Below are 20432 nucleotides of genomic sequence, written 5' to 3'. Positions count from 1 at the left end.
TCATTGCCTAGAGTGCCAAGGGTCAGAGGATGGGGAAAGGGCCAGAAAGAGGGACAGACTGTCTATGAGGCAGACCAAACCAATTATTTCAACTATTTTTGTTCCTTGATCAGTGCACTCTGTCTATGATGGACAAAACCAAACATGAAAGTTTGGTTGATACCTTGGATTATCTGAATCCGATAGACAAAATTATTGTATACATACTATCCTAGGGTATCTTCTAGCTGTCCCATTCACTGATGCATGTGTTATTTCATTCATTTTAGTAGCTTCCCGGTTGAAATAAATGGGATGCTAAATGTGGGGTGGATGGCGTATTTTAATGTATGTATTTTTACCATATTTTAATAGCATTTTTCAGTGCACTAAGAGCCCAATCCTATGGTCCGCGGCACGGCTCCGTGCCGTGGACCATAGTCGCAAATGTGCCATAAGGCACATTTGCGGGGCTTACAGCTGGGCTCCCACCAGAGCTAGCCCAGCGCCAGCTGGAGCTGGGCTGACATGCAGTGATCGCTTGGGTTCCACGGCTCAGCGATCTCTCAGATCACCGGGCTGTGGAACAGGAGGCGGGAGCGTGGCCAGGGGCATAGGGAAGGCGTGCCAGGTGGGAGGTGTGTCAGGGGGAAGGAGCAAGGTGCATCCGCAGAGCCGAGTTCTGCAGGATCCAGGGCACTTGGGTAGGGCTGCACGCCCTACTCAAGCACCTTTATTTAGCACTGACCTTTTGGTCGGCACTAAAGAGAGTAGCCCCGTTGTGGGGCTGCTTCCCTTACTGGGGGGAAGGGGACAAACGTCCCCTTCTTCCGAGGAGCCTCCCACAGTAGTGTGGGAGGCGCAGGATTCAGCAGGAGCCCTCCATGGGGCCGCAGAGCCTGGGCGCTACGGGCAGCTCAGGATTGGGCTGTAATTTTAGTAGCATTTTACTGTTTGTTTTTTTAAATCCTGTTTCTCCATTCTAAGAACAACATTCAGGGTAGCTTACATAATATAGAATTGGAACAAGCAATAAACCAGGCTTATGTCCATATAATGTCCAATAATAACCAGGCTTATGTCCAATAATATGTTGTCAATCTTTGTGGGGATAGATCTTCCTCAGTGGGCTGATGTCCTAGTAATGTGGTGTTATTTATTTTAAGGATTTATACCCCACCTTCCCAGCTCAAAACTATGTGTGGTGGCTTACAATAAAATCAAACATAATAGCAATTAAAATTAAAATGCAACAAACAGGCAGTGATAGAACAACAAGTAAAATTCCTGGTTCTGCTGCCTTCCAAGGCGGTGGTGATGGAGAGAGGTATGTGGGTGGAAGGGGGCAGCAATTTACAGGTACTAAGTGTTCTAAAAAGCTGTTTTACTCACCAATTTAAAGTATAATACCTTGTTTCCAGAGACGAGAGATTTGGGAAAATGAAATTCTGTTCTAGGGAAAAGCAATGCCAAAACAGATTACCACATTTTCTATAAAGTACCTCTTTAAGCCATCCGTTCTGAAGCTATATCTTAATGCTGTTTAAAATGCAGTTTTAATTGCCTATGAAATTTTTTTTTCAAAATACATAATTTGTTGAGCAGAGAGCTCTTTTAGTAAATCTGTGCTTCAGAGCAAATTTTAATGGGCTGGGGGCCAAGGAACCAAGAGCAAAAGGAAAATAACTGTATTGTGGAAAAGCTTAGGCAGGCATTGGTGGAAGAGTATCTCCCAGTGCTCTAATAGGTAATTTCTGTAGCAATTCTCATGCTTCTGCATGCATAAACTCTTGTAGAAGTGGAAGAAACATTCTTGGATTTAGTTTGTTTCTTATTCTAGCATTGAGCCAACTGGGCAAAAGCCCACATTTTCAAGTGTTGCTGTCTTATATTTAGTGGAGAAACTGTCCCTGTTTATAATATTAATATTAACTAGGTATTTATATACCGCCTTTCTGGTCATCGGATTACTCCTCTGACTTTATTCAAGGCGGTTTATATAGGCAGGCATTTCTGAATCCCTCAAGGGGATTTTTACAATCATAGAGGTTTTCACTTTCAAGAACCAACAACATTCCAGATGGATCTTCCTGGTTTGGTCTCACTTCTGGCCTCCAGTTCTCCCACACAGGCTGACAAGCAGCTCCATGGAGGGCAGCCAAGATGCTTCTTGCTCACACCAAGAACAGGTGGAATCACTCAGCTCGGCTTGTCAGCTGCTTCAAGGTCTTGCCATTCTCAGCCATTCAGGGAGCTGCCGGTGTCCTTGAACTGGCGCCCGTCTGATGTTATCTTTGGGCTGTTATCTCTGATGTTATCTAGAGGCTCTACCCTCTAGACCAGACATCCTGCCTATTTATCCCAGCAGAACACCTTCCCAGTGGCTGGCATCTTGCCTCCCCCCCTTTCAATTTTATTTTTTTTAATGCAGAATGTGAGCCCTTTTGAGAAGAGAAACCATTTTCATCCTTTCTTTGTGAAGAATGTAAACTGCTTTTTGATTTTGTTGTTGAAAAGCAGTTATATAAATCTTAAGACTAACAAGATGACAACTGCTGGTTCTGTGAACAGAAGGTGCTTTCCACATGTGAAACAGCACTGTTAAAATGAACCTTTGAACCATTTGTCAGTATGTAAGATGTTGATATCAGCAGATCAATGAACTTGGTGGGAGTAATTGGCACCGATTCCCTCAATAAGCTGAGACAGTAAGTATGCTATGTGGCGAGCCTTCTGTGGATAGTTCAATAATTAAGCTCACTGTATCTTTAGGACCTATTTTATTTAAACTTAAGAGAACTGGGTAGTCCCAAAAGTCTGTACTGAACAGTTCAAAGGAACACTATTGAAGTAACTTGCTTTCCATGATTGGAGATTTTATTGTATGAACTACTAGCTTGGCTATTATGCTCAACTCATTTGCAATGGTATACTTCATTTGTCTGAGACAAAATGTTACAATGATGTTAAACATTTCATTTGTTTTATATTGTTTTTCACCTGTTAATGCATATATTATGCAGGTGAAAAAATACCATTATATTTCAAGTTGTAGTGTGTTAATACCTAATGCTATGCAAATTGACCCATAGCCTTGGAAGGGCTCTGTGGTAGCCATTCTTTTACACTGCTTTTGTTAACTGCACCTGCTGTACGGTCTTGGTACACTTAAGAAGCATTCCCCAATAGCTGAGGGAGAGAGCGCGAGAGAGCAATGCCTGTTCATGCATTGTTCAGTGTATACCTATTGGAGCCTCACCTCTGGAATTGGATTGAAGTTCCTCCATGTTCTCTGAATAGCAGTTCATGCATCTCAAAGGATTATCAAATCTACTTAATGCACCTTATAGTGCAATTCAGTGCATATCTTCTCAGATGCAAGGTCCATGGAGTTTAATGGGACTTATTCCTAGGTAATGTCTGTAGGACATTATAACCTTGAAAGGGTAAGAGAATTGCTGACTAGATACTCTTGATCTTGTCAATTTATTAGCAAAATGTTCTCAGGTTCACATAGTTTCAAGAAAGGAGATTTAAAAGGTTTAAAGTATATTGTAGTTTGTGTTTTGATCACATCGTGATGAACCACTGACTAGCTTCTAGAATGTAAACTATCATTAATGATATTTATAACGGGGTTAGATCTAAATGTTCCCTTCTCCAGAAAAAGGGAATGTTGGGGTCCAACTAAGCACAATCTCATTTAAGCAACTATTTTAGTGGAAGTATTTGTGGGCTATACCATGTACTGTATTAGGAAATGAAATTTCAGGATACTTTTGATTAAAGTTCCCATTTTGTTTTTCATTAATAGACTTTGCAGCACAGTGCTCACTTCTTCCGTCACCCTCACCTAACATACACATCACAAGCTCTGTTCATGACTTCTTTCTCAGATTATAGTTTCAAAGCAATAATAGATTTATCACTGTATTAAATCTACTTTTTGCTGCTTGAAAGCATACACTTCTAAATTAGAGTTGTTCATCTGGAAGGGTGTTGGTACAATTGCCATTGTTGTAAACAAATTGTGTGTATATAAATGATTTATTTAAGCTAAAATGATTTTTCAAGAAGCTGTGTGTATGTGGGAGGGGTAATTGTGAACATCTGATGTAATGGTGTTAGCACTTCTCAAGGCATCACAGTATTGAGAGAATGTAAAGTTTTTTTAAGTGAGCAAAGTCTGAAAACATTGGCTTCAAAAAGAGTGAATTGGTTATAACTCGCATTGTCTTAAATTAGTTGGGACAAAATTGATCTTACAGAGCAGACATTGCTAAACTTGCTTAACTTAAAAGCCACATATGATAAACTACAGATGTTTGAGAGCCACAATATTTAAGAAGCATTTAATTTCTTAGATATTTAATTTCTTCCTTATCCACAGGCTCAACACCTGCAGATTTGAGCATTTGTGGGTGACCAGAAGTCACTTTTAGTTCATGTCAACAGTCTCCAGTCACATTCAGTGGGTGTTCTGAGGCATGGGGAGGTCACCATTATTATTGTAAAGCTTGAAAAATGTTTTATTTACCTCTTAATATTAATTGTGATGCGAAAAGGAACTCCGGCTAACATATTTCTGCAAGCTGCACATTATGTCAAAGAGCTACATGTGGCTTGTGAGTCATGGTTTGGCCACCCCTGTTATAGAGGATGCTGCAAAAACAAAGTAATAGTATAGTATACTTTGGGATAAGTGGCTAACTAAATAGTAACATACTTTTGGCAATCAATATATACAGTGCTTTTACTCTCAGAGCAATTTATTTTCTTTTATCACAGTTTATTAGATGAAGTCCATTTTTTTGTCAGTAAAATCAGCACATATATAATCCCAAGTCATCAGATCACAAGATGTTATGTAGTTTCAAGGTGGTTGAAGTCACTCTGCTCACAGACTATAACTTGTGACAGACTCCAGTGCTTTTTAGCACACCCCTGTGGCTGTGAAGTGCTAAGCATAGGAATCCTAAATTGGCATAGACGATGCCAAATATCAAAACTTGGACTCAATGTCATCACACTTAATGTCTGCAAAATTCCCAGAGTAGGCAGTTGTCATGCTTGATTCAATCAGTGCACACTGCTAACATCTTCTGTGCTTGGATTGCTGTCCTGTAAGAGACAACTTGAAAGCACTTGCATGGGATTAGGAAGCTCATATTCAGACTGTTCTTCTGAAATAAAATTGGAAATGCTTTATATTGGCAAGAATGAAAAAAAGCAGATGGCACTTCAGGAAATATCTGAGACCCAAGTCCTGAAAAGGACCAAAAATGAATGCGTTTCACTGGAGTTCATTAAACAGCTTTTATTCAACACATTTTCACAAATACGCTTATAAGTATATCATATCTCAGGGCTCTGTGTGTGTATGTAAAAAGAAAAAGGTGAGGAAAGGTGCTAAGGTGAACTCTGAAGCTCCCATAAATTATCCAGGTTTGCTTGACTTCTCTTATTATGTCTAATTTATTCTTTAAACTTTACTATTTTGCATAATATTCCCAGTATGAGGGCACACAATGCAGCTATCTTGCTGAAATTAAATAGTTCTAGGACTTGTCAATACCTCAGTGAGTGACCATCTGGGAACTTTCCATGATGGAAGAAAAATGGGATATAAATGTAGTAAATCTTGCTCATCAGAAAGAATAATGAGTTGTGTGAGTGAAATACTTCTGATCACTACTATCCAGCTACTCTTTCTTTTCTGAAATTCATTAGGGCTTGATCGCATATTGTTGTGAGCTTATTTTGGTTGCTTCTTAAATATGGAAGCAGAGACTCTCAGGAAGGTGAATTCTATGGCTGATGCTACATTTTCACAAATTACATGCGCACAGCCTATCCCTTTGTGGTTTGTACTTTGGCTCTTTCTAGGCTTGGGAGGGAGATGCACCTTGGAGAGAGTAGGTGGCTACAAAAGACTTTGATATGATTCATAGTATTATTTTTGATTATAGGGCCCTTGTGTGCATGATGAAGAATCTGGCCTTTCTCTGATTGGAAAACCCGCCCTGCAGGCCCTATTATGTCATTGCCACTTCTACGAACATTTGAATGAGATGGTAAAACAATGCTATCTCGGTCGGTATACGTTTGATTTTAATTGTTCCTTGGGAGACAGCCTGGCAGCAGAAAAGAATGGCATAAATGGTAAGCAACATTTTAAAGTGTTCCTATAGCATGAATTTAAGGGGCCATTTCAGTGGTTTGCAATGCAGTCCCTACTTATGATTGCTATTTCAAACTGTGTGGCTATTACGTACGTGTGTGTGTGTGTGTGTGTGTGTGTGTGTGTGTGTGTGAAGTTAAAATAGTTACTCCCTTGAATAAAAATATCACTTCATCTGGTTCAGTATCCAGGAAGCAATTATGAGGTTTTTTGTGTGTTCGTAGTCAGAGGTGGAAGAAGCATATTAAATAACTCATTCCTTCTCTTTGTGAAAGATAATAATGGGATGTAGGAGAAATGTAAAGAAAACTAATTAGACCTCCAAGAAGGTTGAATCTGTAATACAATGGAAAGATACTGAAAAAGGCAGTATGTGGGTTGTTAGGATTATGCAAGCATTTGGAAAGGGTTGTCTTAGCAATGCACTGAAAATATGAAATATTCTTCTTTCCACTCTCTATAATTCAATGGTAACTCTTTGCAGGGAATGGTGGCCACTTCATACATACATTTTTATGTGCGTGCTCTATCTTTTTACAGGTACACTTTAATGTTCCGAATTTAGCGCAAATAAAAAAGGTGTACAATGAATAATGTGTACAACATATTGATTGCGTTTTTGCTTCTATGGCACTCCAAGCCTTCTACTTATCATTCGCAAATACCCCCTTCTCCGTTTTCTGCCAAGAAAGGAGTTGTTTTAAAAACTGGATTTTGCCTCTTTTGCAGATCTTGATGATTCTCTTTCTCTTTGGAGAGTCCCATCTAGTGAAACTCAGTCTCCCTGTTCTCAGTCAACATCTGATACTCTGGTGAGTTCAAAGGTGGAACAAGTTACTATAGCAATATGAGCTGAAACTGACTTAATTGGATACTCTAAAGATTTGGGATTATATTGCACTTTCCTTTCCCATCACTCCTTGTCACTTTCCTTTCTTAGGCTTCTGATCTCTTTTAGTCTTTCAGAAAATCAGAAAGCTTTTGGTTTTTTCAGGTAGTTGTAAAAATATGGTCAGTTCTCATTATCCGCTAGGGTTAGGTTCCTGGAAAACTCAGTGGATACTGAATTTTAGCAGAATCATTACTGAATTACTGAATCATTGAGCCTATGGGAAAAAGGGGATTAGGTTACAGGGGATCTCTTTTCATCATGCACTCTATGAATTTTATGAACTTCTGTCTTAACTTGAAGTATATGGGGATGGGTGATAGCAAAGACTCATCTACATCTCCAACATCTGATGCTTCTTCTCTGTGCTGCATATCCCTTGATGCATTTAAAGTTGAGGCAGTGGTGATTGCAGTTTCTCCATGCTGGCTATCCCTCGACTTGTGAAGGTTGCTAGTCCAACAATGAGGCCTCAGAGATCAGCATTGAGGAGGGGGTTGTTTTACCTGTCCTCCACCTGTCTCTTGGCTCCTTCCTTAGCTTTCCCATCCCCAGAGCAGCCCTCATGTAGTCTTCCAGAGACCTCTCATCATTGCCGTAGTTGTGAAGGTTCAGCTGGAGTCCCTGAGATGGTGCCCAAGATGGTGGGGCAAGTCTGCAAGTGAACACAAATGTGTCCAACAATTGTCCACAAACCAATACCACTGCCCATTTTATGTGACACCAGCTCAATATTAGCAGACAACGAGAGAATGGCAATTCTGCCCCTTGCAGATAAGCTAATTTGCAGATCGTGAATTTGAATATAAACAGAACTGACTGTATATCATATGACAATTCTCAAGCCATTGAATATGCCTTGATGGGTTAATGAAAGTGCTTTCTGTCCCTGAATAGAAATTTAAAAAAAAATTAATTGTGTTAAATTCAAGTATTTTATACTCTGCTCTCAAAGAGTGACCTGTTTAGGTGTCATACCAAACTTTGGTTTTAAACGTGATTTTTTTTATGACATTTCCTATCCTTGGGCAAATTACGTTTAGAACAAATCAGGATTTTCCAATTTTGGATGTCATGGCAAATCCTGACTTCTTCTAGACCAGGGTCAGAAAGATAATCCTTCCTCCCTTCACAAAGAAAGGGGATGATGGAGGGGGACAGGATTGGACTCTGCATGTATCTGAAGCTAGGGGAGATTGCATACAACCAGGATTATTCTATGATATCATACGACTTCTGAGCTGAGCTTCTGTCAGACTTGTAACAAAGTCCAGGAGAATTAGTAACCTCTTTATGTGAAAGTATAAGTCAATTCTGGTACATCAGTCACTTGAAAAAACAAGAGAGGTAATTCTTACATGCTAATGAGATGCAGGCAAGTGCCCATTTACAAGCCTGTGTATATGTCCTTGTTTGATATCAAAATGTCTGCCTTCAGTTTCTCTCCTATTGGGAGACTGTTACTTGAGAAGGCTTAGCGTAAGAGAAGCTATATTTCACATAACTAGTTGAAATTGTTATTGATTTTTTTTTTAACCTTCATTTTCCTGAACACTAAAACCTTCAGGAGCTGAGCAGCTCAGCTTAGGACATTGTTGAATGTTTGAAATTTTCTTGTATTGAGTTTCATCTGCTAACAGTTTCTTGGAAATTGAGAGTTATGTTCAACCTGTTCTCATCTTAATTATGTACAGTACATTATTAATATTACAAACTGTGGCTGCTCAGAGTAAACACATTTCTTCAAGGGGTTTTCTAAATAGCCATGGAGTGTTTGGAAATTCAAAACTAATTTTATGCTTAATTTTTATATATAGATCTAGAGTTATATCCTAAGTTTGGTGAATTGTGAGTAAGATCAATTGAAGTGGTTTTTGGGCTTCACCTCCTAGGAGTTTTAAATAATATGACTCTGGGCTGGGGAGCTGTAGTGTTGTCAGATTAGTTCTCATTCCTCCTAATTTGGAATGGGTTAGCATTTCCAGAAAGAGTGTCTACCTGTGCACCTCTTTCTCTGTTGCTTAAAAAGAAAGCAGAAGACCAAGGAATGCAAAGAATCCAATTTTTGTTGTTGGTTTTTTCCCCTCTCCTTTCCCTTGGTTGCTTTCCATCCCTCAGCTCTGCTCAGAACCGTTGTTGCTACATCTTTTTCCCAATCAGTAATATAATTCTGTAGAAATACCTTTTTGCATTTGTTTGTTACAGGACAACCACCTAGAATATTTTTGAAATTGTGTTTGAATACTGTGGCGTTCACTCAGACATTTTAGATAACTTGTTCCATAGACCTGAAAGCTGGGCAAGATTTTCAGATATACTTTTCAGATTTAACAGTGTGGCATTAAGTGATTTTACTGATAAGGTTTTACTAGAGTTGAAGAAAGACACATTGGAGTAATTAAACAATATCTTGGATCCAGAGGGCAGCATATGGTGTTCTGCATGTTCAACAGAGTGTTTTTGGGAGTTCTCTTCCTGCTGTAGCCCCCCACCTCCCGAAGTGGAGCTCCTGAGAGCAACTAACTGAAGCTTTGGAAAGATGAGAATGTATCCAGTGGTGGCAGAATTGGCAACTGACACAGCAGTACCCATGGAAGTACTCTTCTTTCACATGAAGGACTGAATGAATTCTGGAAAATTGCTGATGAATACCTAATATATTTATAGAGCAAAAAAATTACTTTGCTTGTTCCTCCTTTTTAGATAATTTCTGAATCACCATCTCTGGGGAGTCCTACAGAACTTCCAACACCTACTTCACCACCTATTAGTATTATCCGGGAAATGCCTGTCAGTAGGCTCTTGGCTCAAGGTAAGCTTATCTTGAAAGCGTTTCAGTAATGATTCGCTTGGGGGGAAAAACGGATGGGCAATAGCCATGATCCATGTATGCAAAGTCTTCTGGGGTTCAGTTTCACTCCCATCCCTTTCTCCTACCCCTGTGACACACTGTAGCCCACTTCTGAAATTCCCACTGTGTTCAACTAGGGGAGGATAAAAATATCCTGCTAGATCTGTGGGTATATCTGCAAGCATTTCAGTCCCTACTTGTGAAGGGGTCTGAACTATATTTTCATTACCTTGTTTTGGACACATCTGATCTTCAAAGACCCTTTCTGGATCAGTACTCCTACACCTAATTTCGTTTATCTGGGATTATGTGTACTATTTGTACCAAAGGAGGAATGCTGTTGACTAAATGTCTCCTGACTTTTTTTGTGTGAAATTGACAAGTATGACAGCCTCCAAGTCTCTGAGTCTTGCAGCTAATCAAGAAATGGATCAATTCTCTGTTACTCAGATCCAGTTGATACTTAATCTCCAGGTAACCATAATGTTCCTTTTTCCAAATTTTGTGTGTTTAGGTCAGAGTGATACAACCACAACAACATCCTCAAGTCCACATGATTCCCCACAGTCAGTTGTTAGATCTAAGCAGTGTGCAGTGGTCACCCCCCCTCTCCTGTCAGCCATGTGCAGCTTGCTAGACAACCTGCTGATTGTTGCTCCAAAAGACACTGGGATTGCTCTTCACCGAGCACATACACTAACTGCTCTTGGCAGGTAAGGCATCAGTAGCTACTGAGGTTACAAACAGACAAGAAATTGATCAAGACAAGCACTGCCCAAAGCTTCGTTGTAGCTATTGATCGATCTTTAGAGCATGGAGAATTCAGGATACTCTTTCCTTTTTATATTATCCTTATTATTTTTTGATCTAGCTAGCAGAACAGATCTGGAATACTCAAAGTAAAGCCAATAAAATCAAAGCAATGTTATTTAGGCTTCACCAAACACCAAGCTGTTTCTTTAGGCGAGACTATTCAGCAGGGGAGAGGCATTCTTACTTCAGTATTTTATGTATATATGTATTTTATCTGCTTACATTTATGTCCTGGCCTTCCTTCAGAGAGTTCAGGGTGATATACATGGTCTGCCAACTCCCATTTCATCCTTGTAATGTCCCTGTAAGGTAGTTAAGCTTAAAGACGGTGATTGACCCCAAGATCACTTACTGAACTTCATGGCAGAGTGGGGTTTTGAACCTGGATCTTCCCAGTTGTAGTTCGACCCTCTAACCACTACGGGGTATGCATAATACTTGTTTTGTCTGTTTCCCCAACACACAAGTGCTTATGATGGACCCTGCTAATTGCAACACCAGGAAAACCTCTTAAAAGGTTATGTCCTAGGAACATGGACAGATGCAGGTGTTTAAGTTATTTATTCACAATGATGGTTCTTTTTGTACTGTATTTTTAGACCTCCACTGACCTCTGGAATAAAAAAGCAAAGCTGGAAACATTTTTCAAGATTAGATGAGTCTGCCCACTAATATGACATCTTATAGATGTTTAGTAAAACTGGTATAGCATAGAGGTTAAAGGTGTGAACCAGGAAGTTTCTGGTTCAAATGTCTTGTTAACAACAGATTTTTGAGATGACTAGGAGTGTTGCTAGTTTTTTTGACCTCCTGGTTCAGCTACTACAGTTTTATGCTCCCTTTCAGGAAACAGGGTCCCTTCAAGGAAGTAGGAGCCCGCCTCTTACTACAGTAGTTTGTGCTCCCCCAACACTGAATAGTAAGGCATTTTAGAGTAGTTCTCTGAATGTCAGTTTCTTTTGAGTGAAGGCTAGATACCTGAAGAACTTATAGCGTAATCCTAGGCATGTCAACTCAAAAGTATTTATGCCTAATAAAGGTTTGATTGATTGACTCAGAAGTAATTCCAACTGAATTCAATGGGGCTTACTTCCAAGTAAGTGTGTATAGGATTGCAGCCTTGGTATCCTAAGTTCCTAACAAGTATCTTGAGAACTTGATTTCAGTGCAGCTATTAACAAGCCTATTATTACTAAAGGGTAGATAAGACCAAATAACATTATGTGGGGGGTCCATGATTGGATCTCCCAATTTCTTTATTTTACTGAAATGTAACAGCAGACTGAGAGGGGCTGTCAGTTTGTGTGGAGCAATTTTTCCAATCTACTCCTCCACCAACTACTGGTACCGGAATTAAACTGTTTCCTACATTCTTGCCCTGGTCATATTACTTGGTGTCCTTGTATGGCAGAGGGCTGTTGTGGCTCCTTACTCTTCATCATGTAGGTGTAGTGTGATGGAATGATTAGGTTATTGGTCTCGAACCAAAAAGACTTTGGTTCAAATTCCCACCTGGTGTTGGGTGACCTTGGGTCAATCACAATTTCTCAGGCTAATCTACTTGACAGGGTTGTTGTGAGGATTGATGAAGAAGGAATCATTTACCTTGCCCTGAACCTCTTGAAAAAAAGGCAGTATATAAAGGTGAAAAATAAATAAATAATATGGAAGTCTGTTTTCTGGGATTAGTGCCCTCTTTTTTTTGAGAGAAAAATTGCACGTGTTCTGTTTCATTGCTTGGGCATTTGTGTTCACATTGGTCACAGCAAGTTGATAGGGAGGGGTAGTGCTGATCCTTGTTGAGTTAAAAACCCCAGCCATCTAAAACTCCGACACATTATTTGTTGCCCTGAAAAAGTTGATTCTTCTGTATGTTTTGTGTTTAGTCTGGTAAATTCTGGCTTGATAGAGAGATGTATCTTGGAAATGAAAGCACCTTTGTCCCGACCATCCCATATGGAATACACCAAAATTCAGGTAAGTAGTACACGCAATCATTTCATTTTCATGATTTGTGATTGATGTTTTTCATGTAAGACTGTTAACTCCTGGGGGAAAAGATCAATTTTACTGAACTGCCATTTTATTGTTGTTTTTTGTTCTGAATTTTCTGTGGTTAAAATATTAATATATGAGAAGTTGGGGAGAGTTGAATTTTTTAGAATACTGCAACAATGTTTTGGTTTTAGTGGTATTTTGAAATCCTAGCACATAGTGGAAAAGTAAACAAGACATCTTTCTTGCAGTGTGTGTTTGATTACCCTAACCTTTCTGATTTATTTTGTTTGTGAGTGACCTGCAAAATAGTCTCCCCATGCAGGGCCCACTGGTCATTTTTGGGATACAGGGTCCAGGGGATAGGGCAAGAAAAGGAGAGGCTTGCATAGCAACTTTGGAGCTCTTCAGAACCAGAGTGCACTGCATGCTGGGTAGGGCTGGTCTGGGAGGGCAGGGTCGCATCTCCCTCGGGAAGTTGCTTCTGAATTGGACCCTGCCTACAATCAGAGGGAGGAATCATCCTGATTATTTTTGGAGTGTTCTCTGGGTGTCTTGAAGAACAGGAATTCATGGTAAGAAATTACCTTTTCCCTCACATTAAATGTCTCCCTACTTGTTCAATGAGAAAATGGAAAGGGGGGGAGGAAACGTCTTCAGGGAATATCAGATTAGGATTAGATTAGAGAGTTGACATGCTTCACCATATCCTGAGCTCTGTGCTGGGCCAGAAGGTTCGACACAATATCTCTCAACTGCACTCGCAATGTAGCCGGTGCAAACTTGAGAAGCCTCACTTTGAGTCTTAGGGCTTTCCAGGCAGAAGAGAAAGAAGATCTCCTTCCACTGAAGAGATTTCCAGTGGCTGCCATGGGGCCACAGGATGCAATGGCAACCGCTTTAGTGCCACTGCACCCGGCGGCACTGCTGCCTTTAAGATTGGGCTGTTATTCAGTGAAACTGAATACAGAGCAGTGGCATCAAAGCTTCCTTGATCTTATTTCTCAGTGTGAATCTTTTTGCGAATGAAGGGAAAGATAAAGTATGAGCAAGATCAATAAAATGCCATTTCAACTGCTGTTATCAGCTGAATTTAGCAAGGATAAGCAATGGTTTTAACATTTTGAAAACAGGAATTTGTAATGTGAAATAGGTAATTTTTATAAGTCTAGCTGAGGAACACATGCTTGGTGAGTAAATAAGTAATGAATACAAGAGAAATCAAATGCCACAAAAAATTTGGTGCAGGACTAACTAAAGCTATAGGAAATAAAAACCATTAAATTTCATATTCAAATAATACAAATAGTTTTTTCACAATTTCTAGATGTATAATAATGATTTTCACAGAAGACTTATTGTTTCTTATGCAGAATGAAACTTAATTAAAAAAAGAAAATGATGAAGGTTCTTGTCACAATTATGATTTCTCACAAGTGATTGTAGAATACAAAACTCTTCATCTTCAGTAGTGAAAATCTTTGACTGTGTTGAGCTCCTTATTCATAGTCCTTTACAACTCTCTCCCCAGTGTTCATATCTAGTTTAGATTGGCAATTACCTGGTAGCGGAAGGGGCATTCCATACTATATAGGGGAGCCCCTAACATGCCAGCTGGATGTAGGATCCATTGCTGTCATTGGTGTCCTCAGCCTGAGGGCTGACTGTTGCCCTGTTACCCTACCTTGCTGAAGAGAGGTGGTTAGTTACAGGGCTCTGCGCCTTCAATTAAAGTTTTAGATAATTTTTACCTGATTTTTGTTAGTTTCTCAGCTTTCCCTTCTCCTCCATAGTCAGGACATGGGCCCTCTAGGGGAAGGGATGCTTTTTTCTGGCTTCGACTCCTCAGGACTTCTTGCATCAGCAAGAAGGAATCTTTGTCTATTGGTCACAATGGCCCTAGCCTGTGGATTGGCAGCAAGACTAACTGGAGCTTGCCTTAATACATTGCTCTGCCTAGGTATTCAGTTAACTGCTGGATATCGGCATGCTGCAACTAGGATGGTATTCCCTGCTTGCATCCTTTCAGCAGTGGTAGTAGCCAGGAGGGGAGGGAGTTCACAGGCCTTCTGATCCGCCCACAACTCCTCCGGTGGGGGGGATCAAGCAAACCGTTACTGAACTCCTGATTTGTGTTAGTGGTTTATTAGAGAAGAAATAGAGCAGCTCCCTGCACACACCTGAACCAACTTACTTTCCTGTTGAACAGGTTTTGTTTCTACTTCAGTTTATTTCATCATTGTCTCAACTCCTGCAATCATGCTTGTTGGTGGACACTCGCCTTGTGATGCAAGATGAATTACTGACACCTGTCTTGGCAAATACCTTTGTGATACTTTCCATTCGTTCAAAGGATGGCTTAGGTAACTGTGTGGTAAGGGGCAGATTATGAGTTTCTGGATAGCAACACTGTTACAAGGGTTTCCTTCATAAGTTGGAATTAGTGGCTCAAAAGTTAGGAGTACTTGCAGTCAAACAATCAATAAAGGGAAATTTTCCACCATGAGAAAAGATCAGTAGGGGTTAATGGGGACTGTGCATACATCTGTGCCCTTCATTGGACTTAAAGATGGGAATTTTATCTCATAAGAATAAGGCAGGGATAGGGATTGTTCTGAGTGACAGAATGGCATGCGGTCTTGAATGTGTATCAACCAGTATGCCTCAGGAGCAGCCTTGATAGGCAGCGACAGCAGCACTGAGCACCAAGAGGAGGATGCAGTGGCAGTAGCAGATACTGAGAAGAGAATGAAGAGGACTTAAGAACATAAGAACAGCCCCACTGGATCAGGCCATAGGCCCATCTAGTCCAGCTTCCTGTATCTCACAGCGGCCCACCAAATGCCCCAGGGAGCACACCAGATAACAAGAGACCTCATCCTGGTGCTCTCCCCTACATCTGGCATTCTGACTTAACCCATTCCTAAAATCAGGAGGTTGCGCATACACATCATGACTTGTACCCCATAATGGATTTTTCCTCCAGAAACTCGTCCAATCCCCTTTTAAAGGCGTCTAGGCTAGACGCCAGCACCACATCCTGTGGCAAGGAGTTCCACAGACCGACCACGCGCTGAGTAAAGAAATATTTTCTTTTGTCTGTCCTAACCCGCCCAACACTCAATTTGAGTGGATGTCCCCTGGTTCTGGTATTATGTGAGAGTGTAAAGAGCATCTCCCTATCCACTCTGTCCATCCCCCGCATAATTTTGTATGTCTCAATCATGTCCCCCCTCAAGCGTCTCTTTTCTAGGCTGAAGAGGCCCAAACGCCGTAGCCTTTCCTCATAAGGAAGGTGCCCCAGCCCCGTAATCATCTTAGTCGCTCTCTTTTGCACCGTTTCCATTTCCACTATGTCTTTTTTGAGATGCGGCGACCAGAACTGGACACAATACTCCAGGTGTGGCCTTACCATAGATTTGTACAACGGCATTATAATACTAACCGTTTTGTTCTCAATACCCTTCCTAATGATCCCAAGCATAGAATTGGCCTTCTTCACTGCCGCCGCACATTGGGTCGAGACTTTCATCGACCTGTCCACCACCACCCCAAGATCTCTCTCCTGATCTGTCACAGACAGCTCAGAACCCATCAGCCTATATCTAAAGTTTTGATTTTTTGCCCCAATGTGCATGACTTTACACTTACTGACATTGAAGCGCATCTGCCATTTTGCTGCCCATTCTGCCAGTCTGGAGAGATCCTTCTGGAGCTCCTCACAATCACTTCTGGTCTTTACCACTCGAAAAAGTTTGGTGTCATCTGCAAACTTAGCCACTTCACTGCTCAACCCTGTCTCCAGGTCATTTATGAAGAGGTTGAAAAGCACCGGTCCCAGGACAGATCCTTGGGGCACACCGCTTTTCACCTTTCTCCATTGTGAAAATTGCCCATTGACACCCACTCTCTGCTTCCTGGCCTCCAACCAGTTCTCAATCCACGAGAGGACCTGACTGTGGAGTTTTTTCAGTAGCCTTTGGTGAGGGACCGTGTCAAACGCCTTCTGAAAGTCCAGATATATAATGTCCACGGGTTCTCCCGCATCCACATGCCTGTTGACCTTTTCAAAGAATTCTATAAGGTTTGTGAGGCAAGACTTACCCTTACAGAAGCCATGCTGACTCTCCCTCAGCAAGGCCTGTTCGTCTATGTGTTTTGAGATCCTATCTTTGATGAGGCATTCCACCATCTTACCCGGTATAGATGTTAGGCTGACCGGCCTATAGTTTCCCGGGTCCCCCCCTTTCCCTTTTTAAAAATAGGCGTGACATTTGCTATCCTCCAATCTTCTGGCACCGTGGCCGTTTTGAGGGACAAGTTGCATACCTTAGTCAAGAGATCTGCAACTTCATTCTTCAATTCCTTAATAACCCTTGGGTGGATGCCATCAGGGCCCGGTGACTTATTGATCTTTAATTTATCAATGAGGTCTGAAACATCTTCTCTTTTAACCTCTATCTGACTTAACTCCTCGGTTAGGAGGGGCCGTTCGGGCAGCGGTATCTGCCCGAGGTCTTCTGCCGTGAAGACAGATGCAAAGAACTAATTTAATTTCTCTGCCATCTCTAAGTCTCCTTTTATCTCCCCTTTCCCTCCCTCACCATCCAGAGGGCCAACCGCTTCTCTGGCGGGTTTCCTGCTTCTAACATATTTGAAGAAGCTTTTATTATTCCCCTTAATGTTGCTGGCCATGCGTTCCTCATAGTCTCGCTTGGCCTCCCCTATCACCTTCTTACATTTCTTTTGCCACAGTTTATGTTCCTTTTTATTCTCTTCATTAGGGCAAGACTTCCATTTACGGAAGGAAGCTTCCTTGCCCTTCGCAGCCTCTCTAACTTGGCTGGTTAGCCATGCGGGCACTCTCCTGGATTTAGTGGAACCCTTCTTTCTTTGTGGTATACACCTCTGCTGGGCCTCTATTACTGTTGTTTTAAGCAGCCTCCATGCACTCTGGAGAGACTGGACTCTTTTTACCCTCCCTTTCAACCTCCTTCTAATCAGCCTCCTCATTTGAGGGAAGTCCGCCCGTCGGAAGTCAAGGGTTTTTGTTAGAGATTTGCCTGGTATTCTTCCCCCAACGTGCACGTCAAAACGGATCGCAGCATGATCACTGTTCCCCAATGGCTCAGTAACGTTTACATCTCTAACCAGGTCCTGCGTACCGCACAAAATTAAATCCAGAGTCACCTGTCCTCTGGTGGGCTCCGTGACTAGCTGATCTAAGCCACAGTCATTTAGCACATCAAGAAATCCGGTTTCCTTATCGTGACCAGAACACAAATTGACCCAGTCGATATAAGGATAATTGAAGTCCCCCATGATTACAACCCTGTCCTTCCTTGTCACCTCCCTGATCTGTTTCCTCATTTCAAGGTCCCCATCAGATTTCTGGTCTGGAGGACGATAGCACACCCCCAGTATTACATCGCTGCTCAAGCCTGGTAATTTAACCCACAGAGATTCTACGGTGGAGTCGGACCCACCTTCAATCTCTACTTTGCTGGATTCTATCCCTTCCTTAACATAAAGGGCCACCCCACCTCCAACACGCCCCTGCCTGTCCCTCCTGTAGAGTTTATAGCCCGGGATTGCGGTATCCCACTGATTCTCCGCATTCCACCAGGTTTCCGTTATGCCCACTATGTCAATATTTTCCCTTGACACCAGACATTCCAGTTCTCCCACCTTTGCTCGTAGACTTCGGGCATTCGCATAAAAGCATTTATACACGGAATGCCCCAGGATGGGCTGCTTATTTGCTCCTTTGTCCCCGCATCCTCTCATTGTGCCAAACTGTCTATCACATCCCATCTCCCTACCTTTCCCAATTTCTTCTCCTACCCTGCCTTTGTCTTGTTGTTCTCTAACCTCCCCATCCTCATCCCATAGGGATGAGGAGTCCCGAACCGGATGCCCCTCGGCTCCTGTCGGCCTTCCCCCAGGGATCAGTTTAAAAGCTGCTCTGCCACCTTTTTAATGTTATGCGCCAACATAACATTCTCATAACTTCTTTCTCAACATCCATTGCTGCTGCTACCTCTAATGGCCAGTGGAGGGAATACTAGGAAAGCGGCATTATAGCCATTATAGAAAGTAGTGGCAGTGGCACTGAATACCAAGAGAGAGAATGTCATCCATTCCATGCTTCACTTACTTCACTCCCATAGTGTCTAGTGCCACTGTTGTTTCCTGTAATGGCTGTTACGGGAATACTGGGAGACTAGTATTCCCTTCACCAGCTTTTGGAGTAGGCAGTGGTGGCACTTGGCACTGAAGGAGAGAGGTAAGCCCTCCATTCCACTTGGTGTCCAGCACTTCTACCTCCTCTAATGGCCTGTGGAGAAAATGCTGGGAAATTCCCTCTGCGGCCATTAAAGGAAGCAGCAGCAGCACCATGTGCCAAGGGAGAGCAGTAAGTGAAGTGGTTGGGGTTTATTCTTCCTGTTGTTCTAATGAATGACACAAGCAACAGCAATGCCATCATTGACAGTAAGAAATAATGATGTCCCTTTTAAGAGGTTGGAGGGTGCGGGGAAGAGAAAAAAGAGCATGCAGGCACAGCAATGGCAAAATCTGAATACCAGGGACGACCTCTTAAAAGCTCAGAGAAGTAAGAAAATATGTGGGCAAGACTACAGCAGTAAAGACCATAGAGTGGGGAATGTTTTATGCCTTGTTTCTCAAAAAGTTGAGTACGTACTTAAATGTGGAGAAATATGTAATGGAGAGTCTATAGCATCAGACACTCACAGCTGTCAAGCTAATCAGGCTTCTGCAGTGGTTAACATTTTTACTGTAATCCAGGGCCCGAGAGCAAGAATCCTACAATGATTTTCAGGAGGCCAAAAAAGGGCCCCCTTCCTGTTCTTTCTTTGCACTATTTATTCCACATGACTTCAGCTGTTGATGACACTCTGTGCTTGTTTGTATTTCATACTGCTAGGCTATGCAAAGTAGTAACAATGTTGTTATAGATAAAAAGATATGAGATGAAATGGAGTTAGAAGTCAGATATCTTCCACTTTGATGTTCCCATAGTGGCTTTTATAACATAAATTTAAAATGCTAATTTATAATAGTAATTTGCCTTTATCTTAAATCAGGCTTATAATTTTGTGACACTAGAAATATCTCACTTGCCATAGGGATGCTGTTACTTAACTGTAGATGCATGTATATTCAACTGAGTACTTTTTAAAATTTGTATATTGACAGATCCTGAATTAACAGCTGCTGTTCACCAAGCTTGGAAAGACTTATTCAGCCTTCTGGCTACTCTGTTAAGAAAATGTGGCCGTACCTTTCTACCCTCTGTGACTGCAGCTCTTGCTAAGCATTGGACTGCAGTAATAGGTAACACCTGTTTTCAAGTGCTTTAATAGCTGCATATGTATGTAGCAGTTAGCACCAATATCTTATAATGATGATATAAAGTGGGCTATATTTGCAGCTTTCTTTGTTGTTGATCTGTTTTATAGCAAAATTAATTCTTAGCTGTTAAGCAGTTGACCAAATTTTAGTTTGCAGTGATCTGAACTGCATCTGGTCTTTGATAACAAAGAGGCCATTGCCATCTGCATTTTTTTCTTTTAGTGGTTGGCATAGGGTTATTCAAAGTAGGTCTGGGCTTCTGTTATCTCTCAGTAGTTGCACATATTTTGGTAGGTGCAGCTTGCCATGCAAGGGTGTGAGATGCTACCCAATTTCCTGGATGACCTTGG

The 20432-nt window shown here is 41.5% G+C and overlaps 1 protein-coding gene across 1 annotated transcript in view; it reads left to right on the top strand.

Moving 5' to 3' along the window:
* The window catches only part of RTTN (rotatin), a 108542-nt gene that overhangs the window by 63048 nt on the left and 25062 nt on the right, over positions 1-20432 (top strand). The window contains exons 31-37 of the mRNA XM_066623576.1: positions 5949-6141; positions 6890-6972; positions 9753-9861; positions 10415-10613; positions 12600-12690; positions 14918-15071; positions 19927-20064. Of these exons, the coding sequence (XP_066479673.1) occupies positions 5949-6141; positions 6890-6972; positions 9753-9861; positions 10415-10613; positions 12600-12690; positions 14918-15071; positions 19927-20064 (967 nt within the window). The remainder of the gene's footprint in view (positions 1-5948; positions 6142-6889; positions 6973-9752; positions 9862-10414; positions 10614-12599; positions 12691-14917; positions 15072-19926; positions 20065-20432) is intronic.

Source organism: Tiliqua scincoides, chromosome 4 (genome assembly GCF_035046505.1).
Source record: "Tiliqua scincoides isolate rTilSci1 chromosome 4, rTilSci1.hap2, whole genome shotgun sequence".
Classification (NCBI taxonomy): Eukaryota; Metazoa; Chordata; class Lepidosauria; order Squamata; family Scincidae; genus Tiliqua; species Tiliqua scincoides.
The sequence above is the reverse complement of the archived record's forward strand: the minus strand, read 5'-3'. Positions and strand labels throughout refer to the sequence as shown.